Below are 14,347 nucleotides of genomic sequence, written 5' to 3' on the forward strand. Positions count from 1 at the left end.
CCTCCACAGAGCGACCACAGCATTTTCAGCACGAACAGCAGAATTTGTGAATGGAGAGGCCAAGCCCGAGAGGACAGGGATGAAAGACCAAGAGGCAGGCCGTGTGCGGTGGCTCACGCCTGTAATCCCAGCACTTTGGGAGGCCAAGGCGGGCAGATCACTTGAGGTCAGGAGTTCAAGACCAGTCTGGCCAACATGGTGAAACCCTGTCTCTACTGAAAAAATACGAAAATTAGCTGGGTTTGGTGGCAGATGCTTGTAATCTCAGCTACTCAGGAGGCTGAGACTGGAGAATTGCTTGAAACTGGGAGGCAGAGGTTGCAGTGAGCAGAGATCGTGCCACTGCACTCTAGCCTGGGTGACAGGGTGAGACTCTGTCTAAAAAACAAAACAAAACAAAGACAAAGAGGCAGCAGATGCCACAGGAGTTCAGGAGGGTGGCAGGTGCTTTGGTATTTAGCACACCACCCTGGCAAAGAGAAGGTGGCTAACACCGAGGCCCACAACGTGCCGGGCACTGTGAATTTTCCCCTCAAAAGCTCTCTGAGGCACGTCCTGCCATTTTCATTTTACAGTGAGGAAACTGAGGGTCAGAGGGGAACTCATTCAAGTCAAGCAGCCGAGTCAGGAAGGGAACTAACACCCGGGCCACACTAACACATGGATGTGTGCATTCATATCCAGCGGCTGAACACGGAGTTGACACCATCTAGAGTTAACTTATTTGAGCAAACAACTGTTGGGAGTTATTTGTCAATATCTGTCTGTCTTCACTCCCCAGGATGCTGCTGAGACGACACACCCACCCAGCCTGGGCTCCCCCTGCCCCGGGACCTTGCAAGGGCCCTGCTACCTGCCTGCCTATGTACCCCCAGGAACTCTCTTCCTGATGCCCCACAGTGACACCTACTGCCCATTCTTTCCTTCTTGAAACTTGCCTTTCCCTTGGCTTCTGTGTCACCAGTTCCCCCCGGTTTCCTGGTTTTCCTTCTACTTCTGTGCCATCGTGCCTCCATTTCCTTCTCTGCCCACGCTTCCCAGTTAAAGGCTAGAGAGCTTCAGGTTCGTTCCCCAGCCACCCTGGCATGCTGCACCCTCCCTGAAAGTTCTCATCTGTCCAACAGCTTTAAGTACAGATGCTGCTGAGTCCATGTTCCACTTACGCTGTGCTGTGTCCCTGGATTCCCCAAACTCTCAGACTCACCTCAGATTTCTCCACGTGCTTTTCTCCACGCCTGGAACACTTTTCCCTGTCAACCTTGGCCTGTCCCTGCTCATCCTCTCCTCAGGTCTTAGTTTAGCTGCCACCTTCTTCCCCTCTCAGAGCACCCCTGTCACTGACTGTAGCCACCAGCTTCAAGGCTGCCTGTTCTTTGATTCAGGGCCAGTGTCTGTCCCAGGAACTGCGCTTCTCATGCTGGGCACAGACCTTAGCACACAGCAGAGGCTAAGTGAACATGAGCTGAATAATGAACCAACGAGAGAACTCTCAACTGCAAACCTCCCCAAGATCTTATCAGCTGCAGACTCATAGATCTTGCCTACTGGTTAGCCCCGTGGGGGTGATGTCTGTCCTGCAGGCAGCTCGAAGTCAGCACATCTGAAATGGAATATGGCATCTTCCCTCACCCCCGGCCTATAAAGTTTATTCCTTTTCCTTTAGCTCCTCCTACATTGAAAAAGTCTGCCCTCTGTTTCACCTCTGCCCAAGCAAGAAATCTGGAAGTTGTGCCAATTGAGATCATTGCTCTCAACTTGGCCTAGCTCACTTCAGCCCAGCCGCTGCCACCTTGGCTCAGGCCTGGGGCATTTCTCATCCGCATTCCTGAAAGAGGTTCCCAAATGGAATTCCTGCTTCTAGTCTGCTCTCAGATGCTGAGTATTTGTGTCCCACCCCAAATTCCTGCATTGAAGCGCGATGGTTTTAGGGGATGGGGCCCTGGAGGAGTAATGAGGTCTAGAAGAGGTCAGGAGGGTGTGGTCCCCATAGTGGGAATGGGGATCCTATAAGAAGTGACTGGAGGGCCTTCTCTCCCTCCCCACCTCCTGTTTCACCCCTCAACTCCTGCCTGTCATGTGAGGACATCTGCGAGCCAGGCAGAGGGCTTCATCCAGGAATGCATCAGCTGGCACCCGGATCCTGGACCTTCCCCACCTCCAAAATCATGGGAAAGACATGTTGCTGAAGCCACCCAGTCTGTGGAGTGTTGTTCTAGTGGCCTGAGCTGAGTGAAACACACTGCATTTCCTCAGTGTGAAACTGGCATGAGCTTGTAGTCTATGGCTGTCAAGAGCTGGTGATAAAGGCAGACACAGTTCTCCAGGTGGCCCTTGGTCACCTCCGCGGCTCTGTCCGCACCATTCCCACCTGCCTGCCTCCGGCCCCTGCAGCTTCTGGCGTTCCTGAGCCTGCTGTGCTGCTGCTCTCTGAGCTTTGCACTCTGCTTTGTCTGCATGATCTGTCCCTCCCACTGTGGGGCGACTCTCCCCTAGTGCTTCAGGGCATGGCTCAAACGTCCCCTCCCGAGGGCAGCCCTGGTTGGTTCCCCAGCCTCTGTTCAACTCCCCTTTTTGTGCATTCCCAGCACCCCGTGCATGCTTCTGGCATGACAGGATCACCCTGAGGTGGCTATTTCCTTACAGATCTGTATCCTCCACAAGTTTGTAAATGTCTGTCTCATTCATCTTCGTGCCCCCAGCCTCTGACACAGTGCAGAGGACACAGTGCGCAGTCACAGATTTGAAGGAATAAACACATTTTTACATGGGCTAGAGAACATATTTAGAATGTGGAATCCACAGGGGATGTTTGTGTCATGTCAGGATATCCTGAGGGAGAACAGAGGGAGCCAAAAAATGGACCTGCCCTATTTCTAGCACTTCTGGACAGAGCTCATCACAAAGGAAGAAAGAAATCCCAGACCTCACTCACCTCTCACTGACAGCGAGGTTCTGTTGCTTTAAATAGCCCAGAAAAGTGTTGAGGACCCAACTAGTCACCTTTTTTGGCTCTGCCCTAGTTTCTTTTATCACATTTTGGAAGAACTCCAGTAGGCCGACTTCGTTCTGTTAAAAAAAAAAAAAGAAAATTACATAAAGCCTCCCCAAAAATGAAAGATCAGCATTCTGAAGGCAAATCTGAAACTGTCACCCTTTGCCTCCTCTGAGACAGCCACTTTTTCTTTGCTAAACCCTGAGATGTCACCAGAAAATTCTGATCACTTTCAGCTAAGGACAAGTACTCTACTACTGTCACTGTGCATTTTCACAGCATTTTCTCAAAAGGATAAACACGTTTTAGAGAGCCCTGACTTTGCAGACCAGAGGGACGGTGAAATTCCACATCCCCAAACCCACTTGCTTTCTCCGTGTTTGCTGTGTGTAACCTGCAATCTCCATCCCTGAGCTGTAAACTGGGCCTAAAATGTTTGGCCTGACTTTAATGCCCCTTTTCTTTCCAGGCCTGTCCTCTGCTGAAGTCCCAGTAATTGCTGGAAAAGAGGGTAAAAAACAAAGCAAAATCAAGAAAGAACAAACAGAATATTCTACCTCTGAAAAATCAAAAGTGGACCATACCTGTACTGATTTTCATATCATGACAAGAAGTAGGCAGGAATGGTTCTGAAATGTTTTCAAAATGAGGGAGAACATGGGCACATGTGTGACCCACTTAGGCCACTTAATAACAGGTGGAGGAGGCAGCAGCCTCCCAGCCTCTGAGCTGGGCCAGGTACAAGAGGCCCTGCCTCTCATTGTGTTCTGGGAAAATGATCAGCCGGAGACTTGTTTCATCAAGACTGTACCACTCCACTTCTCCCCCTCTGAACTCTCAGCCCCACGAGTCAGGGCTGTGCCCTCCCTGTTCACGATATAGCTACAGCTAAGTCCATGCTGGGCCATGGCAGCTGCTCAGTATTAGGTTGGTGCAAAAGTAACTGCAGTTTCGCCATCTTTCAATGGCAAGAACTGCAATTACTTTTGCACCAACCTAATATCAGCAGACGGAATTGGTGTCTCCCCTCAGCACGTATGTGTTGGAAATCACACACGAGCGCACATTCTTATCATACCATGTTCACCTTTAAATACTGCAACTGCCACAACTATGCATATGACCAGCCCTGAGGCACTTACCAGGTTCTATACTACAGCTTGCTGCCAGCTCAGATAGTTTCGACACAATCAAGAAATTTAGCTAAGTCCACCCCTACTATTTCAATAAGAAAAATAAAAACTGTGCTGCTCAGAAAGGGAAGGCTGAAATTTCCAAATTCAGAGGGTATACATTTTAAGCAGTAGATTTCCCTTACCCACAGAAATTCAAATCAAAGTACACTTTTCTTGAAATAATCCTTTTAAGGTCACACTGCACCTAAAGCTCCTACCCCTGCTCCTTTCAGAGACCCTTCATTAACCAAAAGAATTTTCTGGAAAAAATGAGATACTGGGAACAAGCAAGATATACTAACAAAAGTGCTCTCCAAGTGTAGCTATTGTAGCTGCTGGAATACACACACAGGCACAGCAGAAATTCCATAATAATAAAAAACCCTACATGTTCTTTGTAACAGATAAATTCTCTGGTGACAAGCCTACTGAATAATCCTGTAATCATCTCTTGAATCTCTTTTCAAGCCAGTGCTATTATTCTGCTCATGCTAAATCAGGGCAGAGGCCACCTCGGCAGCCCAAGCTTGACTACAGATAAAGGCAGAGCCAGGCAACTTGAAGAGGAAGTTCTGCTTAACTTATGGAAAAGTATTCAAACTTCCACAATAGTACACAAATCACTGGGGAAGCAGAAAACTGCTATCTGGCCCAAATCAGACGGGCAGAATTCCCTTTGTTCTAACCCAGACAGGCTGGCCCACTGGTAAAATGAGCTGTCAGGAGAACTCTTTGCTTTGCCAGGGAAAGGGTTTTCTAAATCCACCTAGAAATATTGCACTTAAACTCACAGGCTTGGCTGAGTTGCTGGGACGTGATGAATATCTATTCCTCTACCCTTGAGTGGTTTTTTTATTGGATGGATAACACGGCAAGTCAGATTTCTGTTTGTCTTTTCATGTCAGTGCTGTGATGAAGCCTCTCTGAGCTGGAACTGTACTTCACTAGGGGATACATAGTTTCAGTTCACAATTTAAAGCAGACAGGAAAATCTGTGGTGGTGATGGGGTGAGCTATAGCGAGTGAGGCTGAAGGAGGCTGAGCTGCAGCCACCCAGGGAATGATGGATCAATAAAAGCTGCACATGGGCTGCCCGCTCTGCTCTTCATAGCAGAAGCCGCTTCTCAGGGAAGAAACACACACATTCTAGTTTCCTCGTCTTCTTAGTTTTTCCATGAGATTGGCAAATGCTAATAAGCTTGGCACGAATCTCAGAGTCTCTGGTGAACATGTCAGTGCAGCCATCTGGTTTTCTCAGAAAAACAGTGAGCTGGTAATTCCCTTACATAAAAATCATATGAAGAGCAATGCAGAAAGGCCACAGCATTAGGGGACCTTTAATGTCCTCCTCAAAAGCAACAAGCAAGCATTCGACTCAGGATGAACCTACCCTACATGCAACAGAACTGCAACTTCAGCGACACAGAGAGTCAAGTCACCTGGCTGACTGCGACTCTAATTGTTCCTTCAGAGATGGCTAAAGCAGCAGGCATGAGCAGTCCTGTCTTTTGTATAATACCTGACAGTCTCTACAGCTCTATGACTGGGAAGCATCTTTTTCACATTTTAATCAAATTTCCCAAAGCAATGAATTACACCCAGAGCCAGTGCTGGCTCCGCCTCTCAGGCGTTAACAGGAACCCTTGATTACTAATGATTTGTCAGGTGATCAATGCTGGTGTGAGGCAAAGCAGAGGGACCTGCTCACCGCCACTGCCTGCTCAGGGAAGGAACCTCAGTCTACCTTGCACTAGGCCCTGGGAGCAACCTGCCTCGAAGCGGTCTTCTGTATCCCACCTTCAGAGATGATCGAATGCAAATGCTGGAAGACTCTCCAGTTGGAATAGGACGAAGGCTGATTTCTCAACTGCATTTCTTGTTCTAAGTCACACACCCTGTGAAGCTGATGATAGGCCAGAAACGAGGTGGACTATATTTATTTACGAGAAGATTTACGAGAAGGAAACCTGATAGAGCCAGCTGCCCAGTGGCAGACTCAGAGAAGGAAAAGCAGCCCAGAAGAATGCAAGTTGAGGAACAGCTGGTTATGTGACAGGGAGCGTTCCAACAGCTACAAGGGACTCCAGATGAGCCATTCTGGGCTAGTCAAAGGTGCTCAAGAGTATCTGCTAAATATCTGCTAGACACAGAGCTCAGAACCAGGCCCTGTGGGGTGGCTGCGTGAGGCTACTGCTGCTGCTGAGGACAGTGATAACCAGTTACAGCAGCAGCGGTGATGGGCACCAGGCACCGTCTACGCACTCTCTCCACATTACCTCAATTCATCCCAAAAACAACCCTCTGAGCTCAGCGCTCTCAGGACTTTTACAGATGAGGACACGAGGCACTAACTTGAGGTCCCACAGCAAGAGAGCACTAGAACTAGGACCAAACCTCTGCAGTTTGTGCTTTTAACCTCTGCATGGCACTGCCTTTGAGGAAGAAAAGGTCATGGTCTTTGCCTGCCTGGGACCAAAACTGAGCACCTAGGAGTGCCAGGCGCAATGGGAGGCAGCCAGCTCATCTGAAGAAAGCGCTTTCCCACACTTCCATTATTTTATTTGAGAGCTGCCAGCTGTTCAAAGGTTCTTAACATATTAAAAATGTTGCAAGGAAATTAACTTTGAAATCAGAAGGTGAAAATGGCAGGTTTACTTTCTGCCTTTGCCAGTGTACACCTAGGCCACGTGGCACTCAGCTGTGGCATGACACACACCTGTTCCCAGACCAGGAAGGAAGACAGCTGCACACCCGCTGCACAGGCCATACTGGGCTCCGGGGATGGAGGGTGGCCAGAGCTCCTCTGCCCCTCTCCTGCCCCCTGCCTTGCCTCTGCATCCCCTCCCCACACTACTGCTGCCCCAGAAAAGTTCCTGCGAGCACACCCAGACCTGGACACTGCACAATCCTGAACAAGACAAATCTTGTTATTTCTCATATTGTTTTATGAGAAATATGAGAAATATCTCATATTTCTCATACCAATTAAGCATATTGTATTTTATTTATTATTGCATTCTAATTCCTCTAATAGGGTAACTCCTACCTAACTGGGCAGGTCATGCCTGTGATGGGAACTGCTGACTATACAGAGGCTCTACATCTGCAGATGGAACCACGGGGTTTCCACTGGACAAGGCTCTCCCATGTCACAATGCGTCATTTTACAGAGGCACACACTGGAATTGCATCCGTCCCCTTTGCAGCGGGGGTGCTGGGGTGAGCAGCTGCTGAGCATTTGTGCAGATGCTGGAGAAGGCTCATCACCTGCGTATCAACGCAGGCTCTGCTGTTTTATTATTCCTGTGGATTTGGTCATTCTTATAAAGTGAGAAAAACAAAACTCAAATACAACAGCTATGTAAAAAAAATGGCCCTGAAAATAACACCAAATGCTAGTGCTGGGGATGGCAATGAAGCAAAGAGGCCCAGGACAGCGAAAGCTCTCAGCCAGAAAGCAGGCGTCAGGGCAAGGCTAAGGACTGGAATGTTCAGTGGGGTGGTGGCTTGGGTGGGTTCAGGGGAATCGGTGCCCCTTCTGCTTTTCACAGAAACAAGAAGCTGCTGCAAAAATCTTTCAGCGAGTGCTCCTGTGAACAGAAAAATTACTCATTTAGAGAGGCCTCGTCAGTGGAGAAAACAAATGGAAGTTAATTGGTGGTGTGAGGCTGGCACAGGAAACACAACCCCCCCTCCTTAAGAGTGTCAGGAGAAAGCTAGAACAATGCAGAACCTCCTCTGCTGCTGGCAAGAATACAGGGATCTGCAGAGGCTCTGAAATGGACCCACAAACACCACGGGTGTGTTCTCCCAAGGAACACAGAACTAGGGGTCCAGGGCCCTGTTTTGGTGACCATAATTTTCATTCCTGGGTCATTTCCCCAGCAGGGCTTGGGAGCCCCTAAAATCTGAGCAAAACTTTGGTCCCAACCATTTCACTTGTGCTATGTTCCCAGCAAAGCTAGAAAGTAGACAGATCTTGACTTCAACTCAGGCACCAGTTCCATTCAGGGGATATTCAGACTAACGTGAAAATGACTTTACATCCTCTGAGATGCAGTAACTCCAGGGGAGATGCTGAAGGAAACCAATTTGGGAATAACAATTTCCCCCGAAAAATCAAAATCCAAATAATTCAGGTACTACAAACTGACAGCAGACTGGCACCGCTAAGAGACTATCTGCACGAATGGGACACAGGCAGTGTGTTGTCAAGAAATCAATTCCAATTGTAGTCACATTCCAACGCACCTAACACCACCACTGTCAAATCGTCCCCACACGGAAGGAACCTGAGTTTCTCAATAGGAGCTTTCCAGCTGGAGCTTAAAAACAGCAACAGAGGCAGTGAGGATTTGCTCCTTTCCTCCAAGATCTGCCTGAAACCTGAAATAATATTTATTTATCCTGAAAAGGAAATTATTCCACAGGAAATTGGGCTTTGGCATGGGTTGGGGACAGAATCCCTGTGGGTCCCCAAGGCTGGCACTCAGGACTTTACTCTTCCCTGCACTGTCTCCCTACTGGGCAGGATCCTGAGGTGTCACACGGCCAGAGCATCTTCCCCTCTGAAAGCTCCTCATCCCTTGCATCCGAAAGAAATGAACTGCTGGTGTTACAGAAGTACAGTTAGATGATACACCTTTTATTCAACTTCACCAGAACAAAACATTGGTTATTTTTCTAGTGTATAGAGTCACTATAAAAGCACCCTTAAGCTAGCAAGCACTGGATGCAATTTTTATAAAATGAAGAATGAAATCAATTTTGAAAATTGCACGGAGCTGAAATACGGTGCCTGACGATGTTGACCAAATAGATTTTCCTTCAACAGTAGTTAGAAGGTGAGTACTCTGCACCTCAGTAAGTCTGGCCAGTCTAAAACCAGTCAATATGTTTTTAGATACTATTAGTTTTAAGTAGTATTACATATGGGATATACAGATATTTATCATGGGAAATTATTTTACAGGCAATTCATCCAGAAAGCAAACCTGGTCATTTCTGGCTTACTAGCCACTTAAAGGAAAATTCTTGAAAAACAATCCACTTAACAACCAGCTGTAGTCATGATATCTTTTCTGTTTCTTTGTCCCTTGGAGACACCTTAACCTTTTCCATGATGTCAGAAACAAAGGATTATGATTTTAAAAGTGGAAGAACCAGCTGGAGAGAATGAAGTTGTGTAAGTAAGATGACACATCCTGAGGCTGACTATAAAGACAAACACAAGCATACGGCAGCCCAGGGTGCTGATTCGAGGGCTCGCAAGTACATCTTCCTACAGTCTCACTGGGGCCATGTGGGATGTTTCTACAGCCCTGCCTTTCGTGGCTCTCAATGAACTGTTTTAGCGCGTTGCTTGGTGTCAACACTCTTCTCCCTGGTGGCATATTCTTGGGAGTCTGCTTGGCTATATTTAGGCTTTTTTAGATTCAATGAAGATTTGGCTGTGTCTGTCATCTTTGGGGTAAGTGAGTCATCGCCCTCTCTTTCAGCTGGGGAGGGAAACAGCTCTGGTTACCCTGCAGAGCCCTCCTAGCTCTGAAGTGTCAGAGGTCAGATGTGGAATCAAGGGTGTCTGTCCCCGAGTCAGTGTTTTAGCTCAATGCCCTGTAGGACTGCTCTGGAGAGACATGGAAAAGCTGAAGCACTGACATTTGGAACTAGCATCCGGCACTGCAGTCAGGGTGGCAGGCCCTCAAGAAAGACTCAACTCGGGATGCTCTGGCTTCCTTCGCTGAAATCTCTCACTGATGAGCTTCAAATCTTCCCATCTACTGACTTCATGCACAGCCAGGGCCCTGCAAGCTCATCTCTGCTTCCTACCAAGTTCCTATTAAGTGCCAGTCTTGAAGGACAGGAGGCACCAGGCAAAATCAAGCCACAAATGCCACAAACTCTGCCCTACGTGGAGACACTTCTCAGTTTCTTTTTTCTTTTTTTAAAGTTTAGAGATAGGGTCTCTCTCTGTTGCCCAGGCTGGACTGCAGTGGCACGACCACAGCTCGCTACAGCCTCGAATTCCTGGGCTCAAGCAATCCTCCCACCTCAGCCTCTCGAGTAGCTGGGACTACAGGTGTGTGCCACCACGCCCGGCTAATTTAATTTTTTTTTTTTTTTTTTTTTTTTTTTGTAGAGACAGGGGTCTCACTATGTTGTTGCCCAAACTGGTCTCAAAATCCTGGCCAAAAGTGATCCTCTCACCTTGGCCTCCCAGAGTGCTGGGATTACAGGTGTGAGTCACCGTGCCTGGAACTTCCCAATGATCCAGACAGGACTCAAGGGCCTCCAGCAGAAGGTTTAAGAAACAAAATAAATAAAGCTGCAGAGGACAGCTTATATTACTTTTCTTCTAACTTTATTTTTTCACTTAGAAAATAGACATGATTTCTGCTTTTCATTGGCGTTGACTGATTTTCACTAAATTTAGTGGATGGCACTTTATGTTTATTTATAGGGCAGTCTGGCATCTTAAAAACCAATAGGAGTGGTAAAAACTTTTAAATGAATCTATGTTCTGTGATTGTGCTGCACAAAAGGCTAGTGGCATGAATGTTAACATAAGTAAAAACTGTTTTCTCCACTAATGAAACAAAAGTGACCCCAAACAGCAATTAACTAAAAACATTATTTCTGTTTGACATTATAGCACATTATATATGCAAGCGGGCACCAGAGCTTAGGAATGAAGAGCGTGGGCCTTGAAGTCAGCATGATCTGAATGTGACTCCAATACGGGCTTGGGGAAGTTACTGAACCAAAGAGGTTACATTTCCCTACCTGTAAATGGGGAGAGCAGCAGTCCCTGCCTCAGAGGGTTGCTGTAAGAATAGATTAAAAAGTCGTACAATGTGAATTGCAGAGCATGCTAGAAGCAGGCAGCCTTTTCTAGGCTGCTTAGGCAAATGGCTACAATGCTTTTATGTTCTCTGAGTGAAGTAAAGCACAGAGTTTAGGAAGAGATGACCCACAGAAATCAGCCGGGGAGGATTTTGCTAAGAAAAATGCACATGCATATAATTCTGATCATTCTATTATAATAACTACTACTGATATACTGACTCAGAGAAAAACTTGTTATGCTATTAGAATCTCTCATTTTTTCAGAATCCTAATGCCTGGATTTCAGCTTCAACATTTCTATTCTTTAATCTGTACAAATGAGGTCACGTAGAGAAAAGGAAACACTTATATACGGTTGCTGGGAATGTAAATTAGTACAGCCTCTATGGAAAACAGTATGGAGGTTCCCTAAAGAACTACAAATAGAGCTACCATTCAATCCAGCAATCCCACTACTGGGCATCTAGCCAAAGGAAAAGAAATCATCATTTAAAAAAGATACCTGCAAGCAAATGTTTATCACAGCACTATTCACAATAGTAAAGATATGGAATCAACGTAAGCGTCCATCAAAGGATGACTGGATAAAGAAGTTGTGGTATAACTACACAATGAAATATTATTCAGCTATAAAAAAGAATGGAATCATGTCTTTTGCAACAACATGGATGAACTGGAGGCCACTATTTTAAGTGAAACGACACTGAAACAGAAAATCAAATACCACATGTTCTCGCTGATTAAGTGGCAGCTAAACGTGTACCCAGGGAGACAGAGTGTGGAATAACAGACACTGAAGACTTGGAAGGGTAGGAGGGGAATAAAGGATGACAAATAATTACTGGGTACAATGTACATGATTTGGGTGATGGTTACACTGTAAGTCCAGACTTACACTATGCAATATATCTGTGTATCAAAATTGCACTTGTAGCCCCTACATTTATAATAAATTTTATAATCATAAATATTTCTGTATATGTGTTTTATAATATATATGAATTTATATATAGAGAAAAGCTAACCTTGCTTCTCTAGCTTATGTCAAGTTGCCTTGACATATATGTTTATATACATACACACACACAAAATCAAGTTGCCTTGATTTCTGTCCCAGCTACTCGGGAGGCTGAGGAGGAGAATGGCGTGAACCCGGGAGGCGGAGCTTGCAGTGAGCCGAGATCGCGCCACTGCACTCCAGTCTAGGCGACAAAGCGAGACTCCGTCTCAAAAACAAACAAACAAAAAAAATCGATTTCATATATATATATATGAAATTGAGGCAACTTGACATAAGCTAGAGAAGCAAGGTTAGCTAAATAGGCTGAAGTTTTAGGTGGGGCAAGATACCCCATGATTCTCTGGGTCGTCAAAGCATGGTTTATATACCTGACCTTTGGAAACAGGGATGCTTTTATCAGGAACACTGCTTCTCCCAGGATGTTCCTGTGTGCTGTGATAACATCCCATTCACTCACCCGTCTGTCCACCCAGTCATGGAGTACCTACTGTGTCAGGTATTGTGTGTGGTAGACGCTAAAGTATAACATTAGAGTTCTGTAAATATTAAGAATAATTTGGTGCTCACTGCACAATAAAATGACAAGATAAATTAAAGACTAGAGTTAAATTCTGAAGTTTTTCATCATTTGTGGGTGAGGTATGCGTGGGGGTGGGCATGCGCATAACGCTTAATTTAATAAGCAATCCAAAGACACGGAGCACAGAGTTGCAGCTCTGCAAAGCACACCTCCACCACTGCTATTTATTTAATGAATACTCCTGGGCGCTCTTTAAATTGAAAGATGGTTCATTAGATTTGTGCATCTGCCCTTCTCAGCAATCTGCTGTGTTTCTGATGAACGCAGGAAAAAACATGAACATATCATTTTCGGGTATGTTATGAGTAACGCAGCTTCCAATGATTACAAAGTCATAAAGGGCTCAGGCTGCCTAATTTCAGGAAAACAATTTGTCTGAATCATTCTCTTTCCATTCCTATCTCATTCTAATCTCACTCATCTTGGAAATTTCAAGTACTAGCCCTTTAAAGGAAAAATACTAATCACCCAATACATTATCTGCAAGCCATAAAAATAAGGACGTTTTTAAGGTATCAAAAAAAGTCCTTTCAAAAATGGCCAAAAAATTCACTCTTTTTTTTTTCCAATCAAGTTAACCACTACCTCTTGTGGGCCCTGATCCTACATTATCCATCTATCTAGTGTAATCTGTCCTGGGGGCTGGTTATTGTAGTGGGGTGTGTGTGTGTGTGTGTGTGTGCATGTGTGTGTATAAATTCTTGGAAGGCAAAAAAAAAAAAAAAAATCTTTTGTTTCTGTCTCAGTACGTGCTATACAGAAGATGCTAATAAAAGTGCTGAACCAGGCCAGGCGTGGTGGCTCACACCTGTAATCCCAGCACTTTGGGAGGCAGAGGCAAGCGGATCACTTGAGGCCAGGAGTTCAACCAGCCTGGCCAACATGGCAAAATCCTGTCTCTACTAAAAATACAAAAAATTAGCCAGGAGTGGTGGTGCATGCCTGGAATCCCAGCTACTCAGGAGGCTGAGGTGGGAGGATGTCTTGAATCTGGGAGGCAGAGGTTGCAGTAAGCCGAGATCATGCCACTGCACTCCAGCCTGGGCGAGAGTTGAGACCCTGTCTCAAAAAAAAAAAAAAAAAAAAAAAGTGCTGAACTAAATAACTGAAGGTAGGTTTCCCTATACAGGCCTTTAAACTATTAAAATATAGACTCACTCATTTGCCAGCCCCTAGCAAACACCTATTTAAGGCCTACTAGGTTTGGGCACCATGCAGGACCCATGAATAAAGACAAGGACACAAACACAAATACAAAAATGTCCCTGCCCTCATGGAGCTTATGCTTAGTGAGGTGAGGCAGGCACTGTCCCCATCACCCCTCATCAACGGCCGAGAGTAACAATCCTATGGAAATGCCCTCTGAAGGGGGCACAGATTCTCATACAGTGCCTTGAACAGAAACAGCTGTATTCTTGAGGAGAGATTCTGAAAGTTTCTTTCACTCTCTTATGGAGACAGCTAATACACACACACACACACAAATTAATGTTATATATAGTCAATTTCTCTATGAAATCACATTTTGAGCAAAGAAACCTTGGCCATTTCTTGGTTCATCATACACTACCTCAAAGGGTTGGCTTGGGCTCCTGCTGAGTGGAGGGAGGTAACTTAAATCTTTGAGGCTGGATAGTCTTGGTCCCTTCCTCCCATCTCCTGTGTAATTTCACAAATAGTAATAAAAGGTAGGACTAGAATTCAGTGTTTATTTCAAGTAGGTTGGAAACTCA

General features: G+C 45.8%; 1 protein-coding gene across 4 annotated transcripts in view; it reads right to left on the minus strand.

Annotated features, from left to right (window-relative positions):
- Positions 1-14,347, minus strand: part of GATB (glutamyl-tRNA amidotransferase subunit B) — a 94,459-nt gene that overhangs the window by 14,801 nt on the left and 65,311 nt on the right. For all 4 annotated transcript variants that reach the window (XM_054484896.2, XM_063664196.1, XM_063664195.1 and 1 more), the window contains one exon: positions 2,933-3,066. In XM_054484896.2, coding sequence (XP_054340871.1) covers positions 2,933-3,066 — 134 coding nt within the window. The remainder of the gene's footprint in view (positions 1-2,932; positions 3,067-14,347) is intronic.

This window comes from Pongo pygmaeus, chromosome 3 (genome assembly GCF_028885625.2).
Source record: "Pongo pygmaeus isolate AG05252 chromosome 3, NHGRI_mPonPyg2-v2.0_pri, whole genome shotgun sequence".
NCBI classification, from domain to species: domain Eukaryota; kingdom Metazoa; phylum Chordata; class Mammalia; order Primates; family Hominidae; genus Pongo; species Pongo pygmaeus.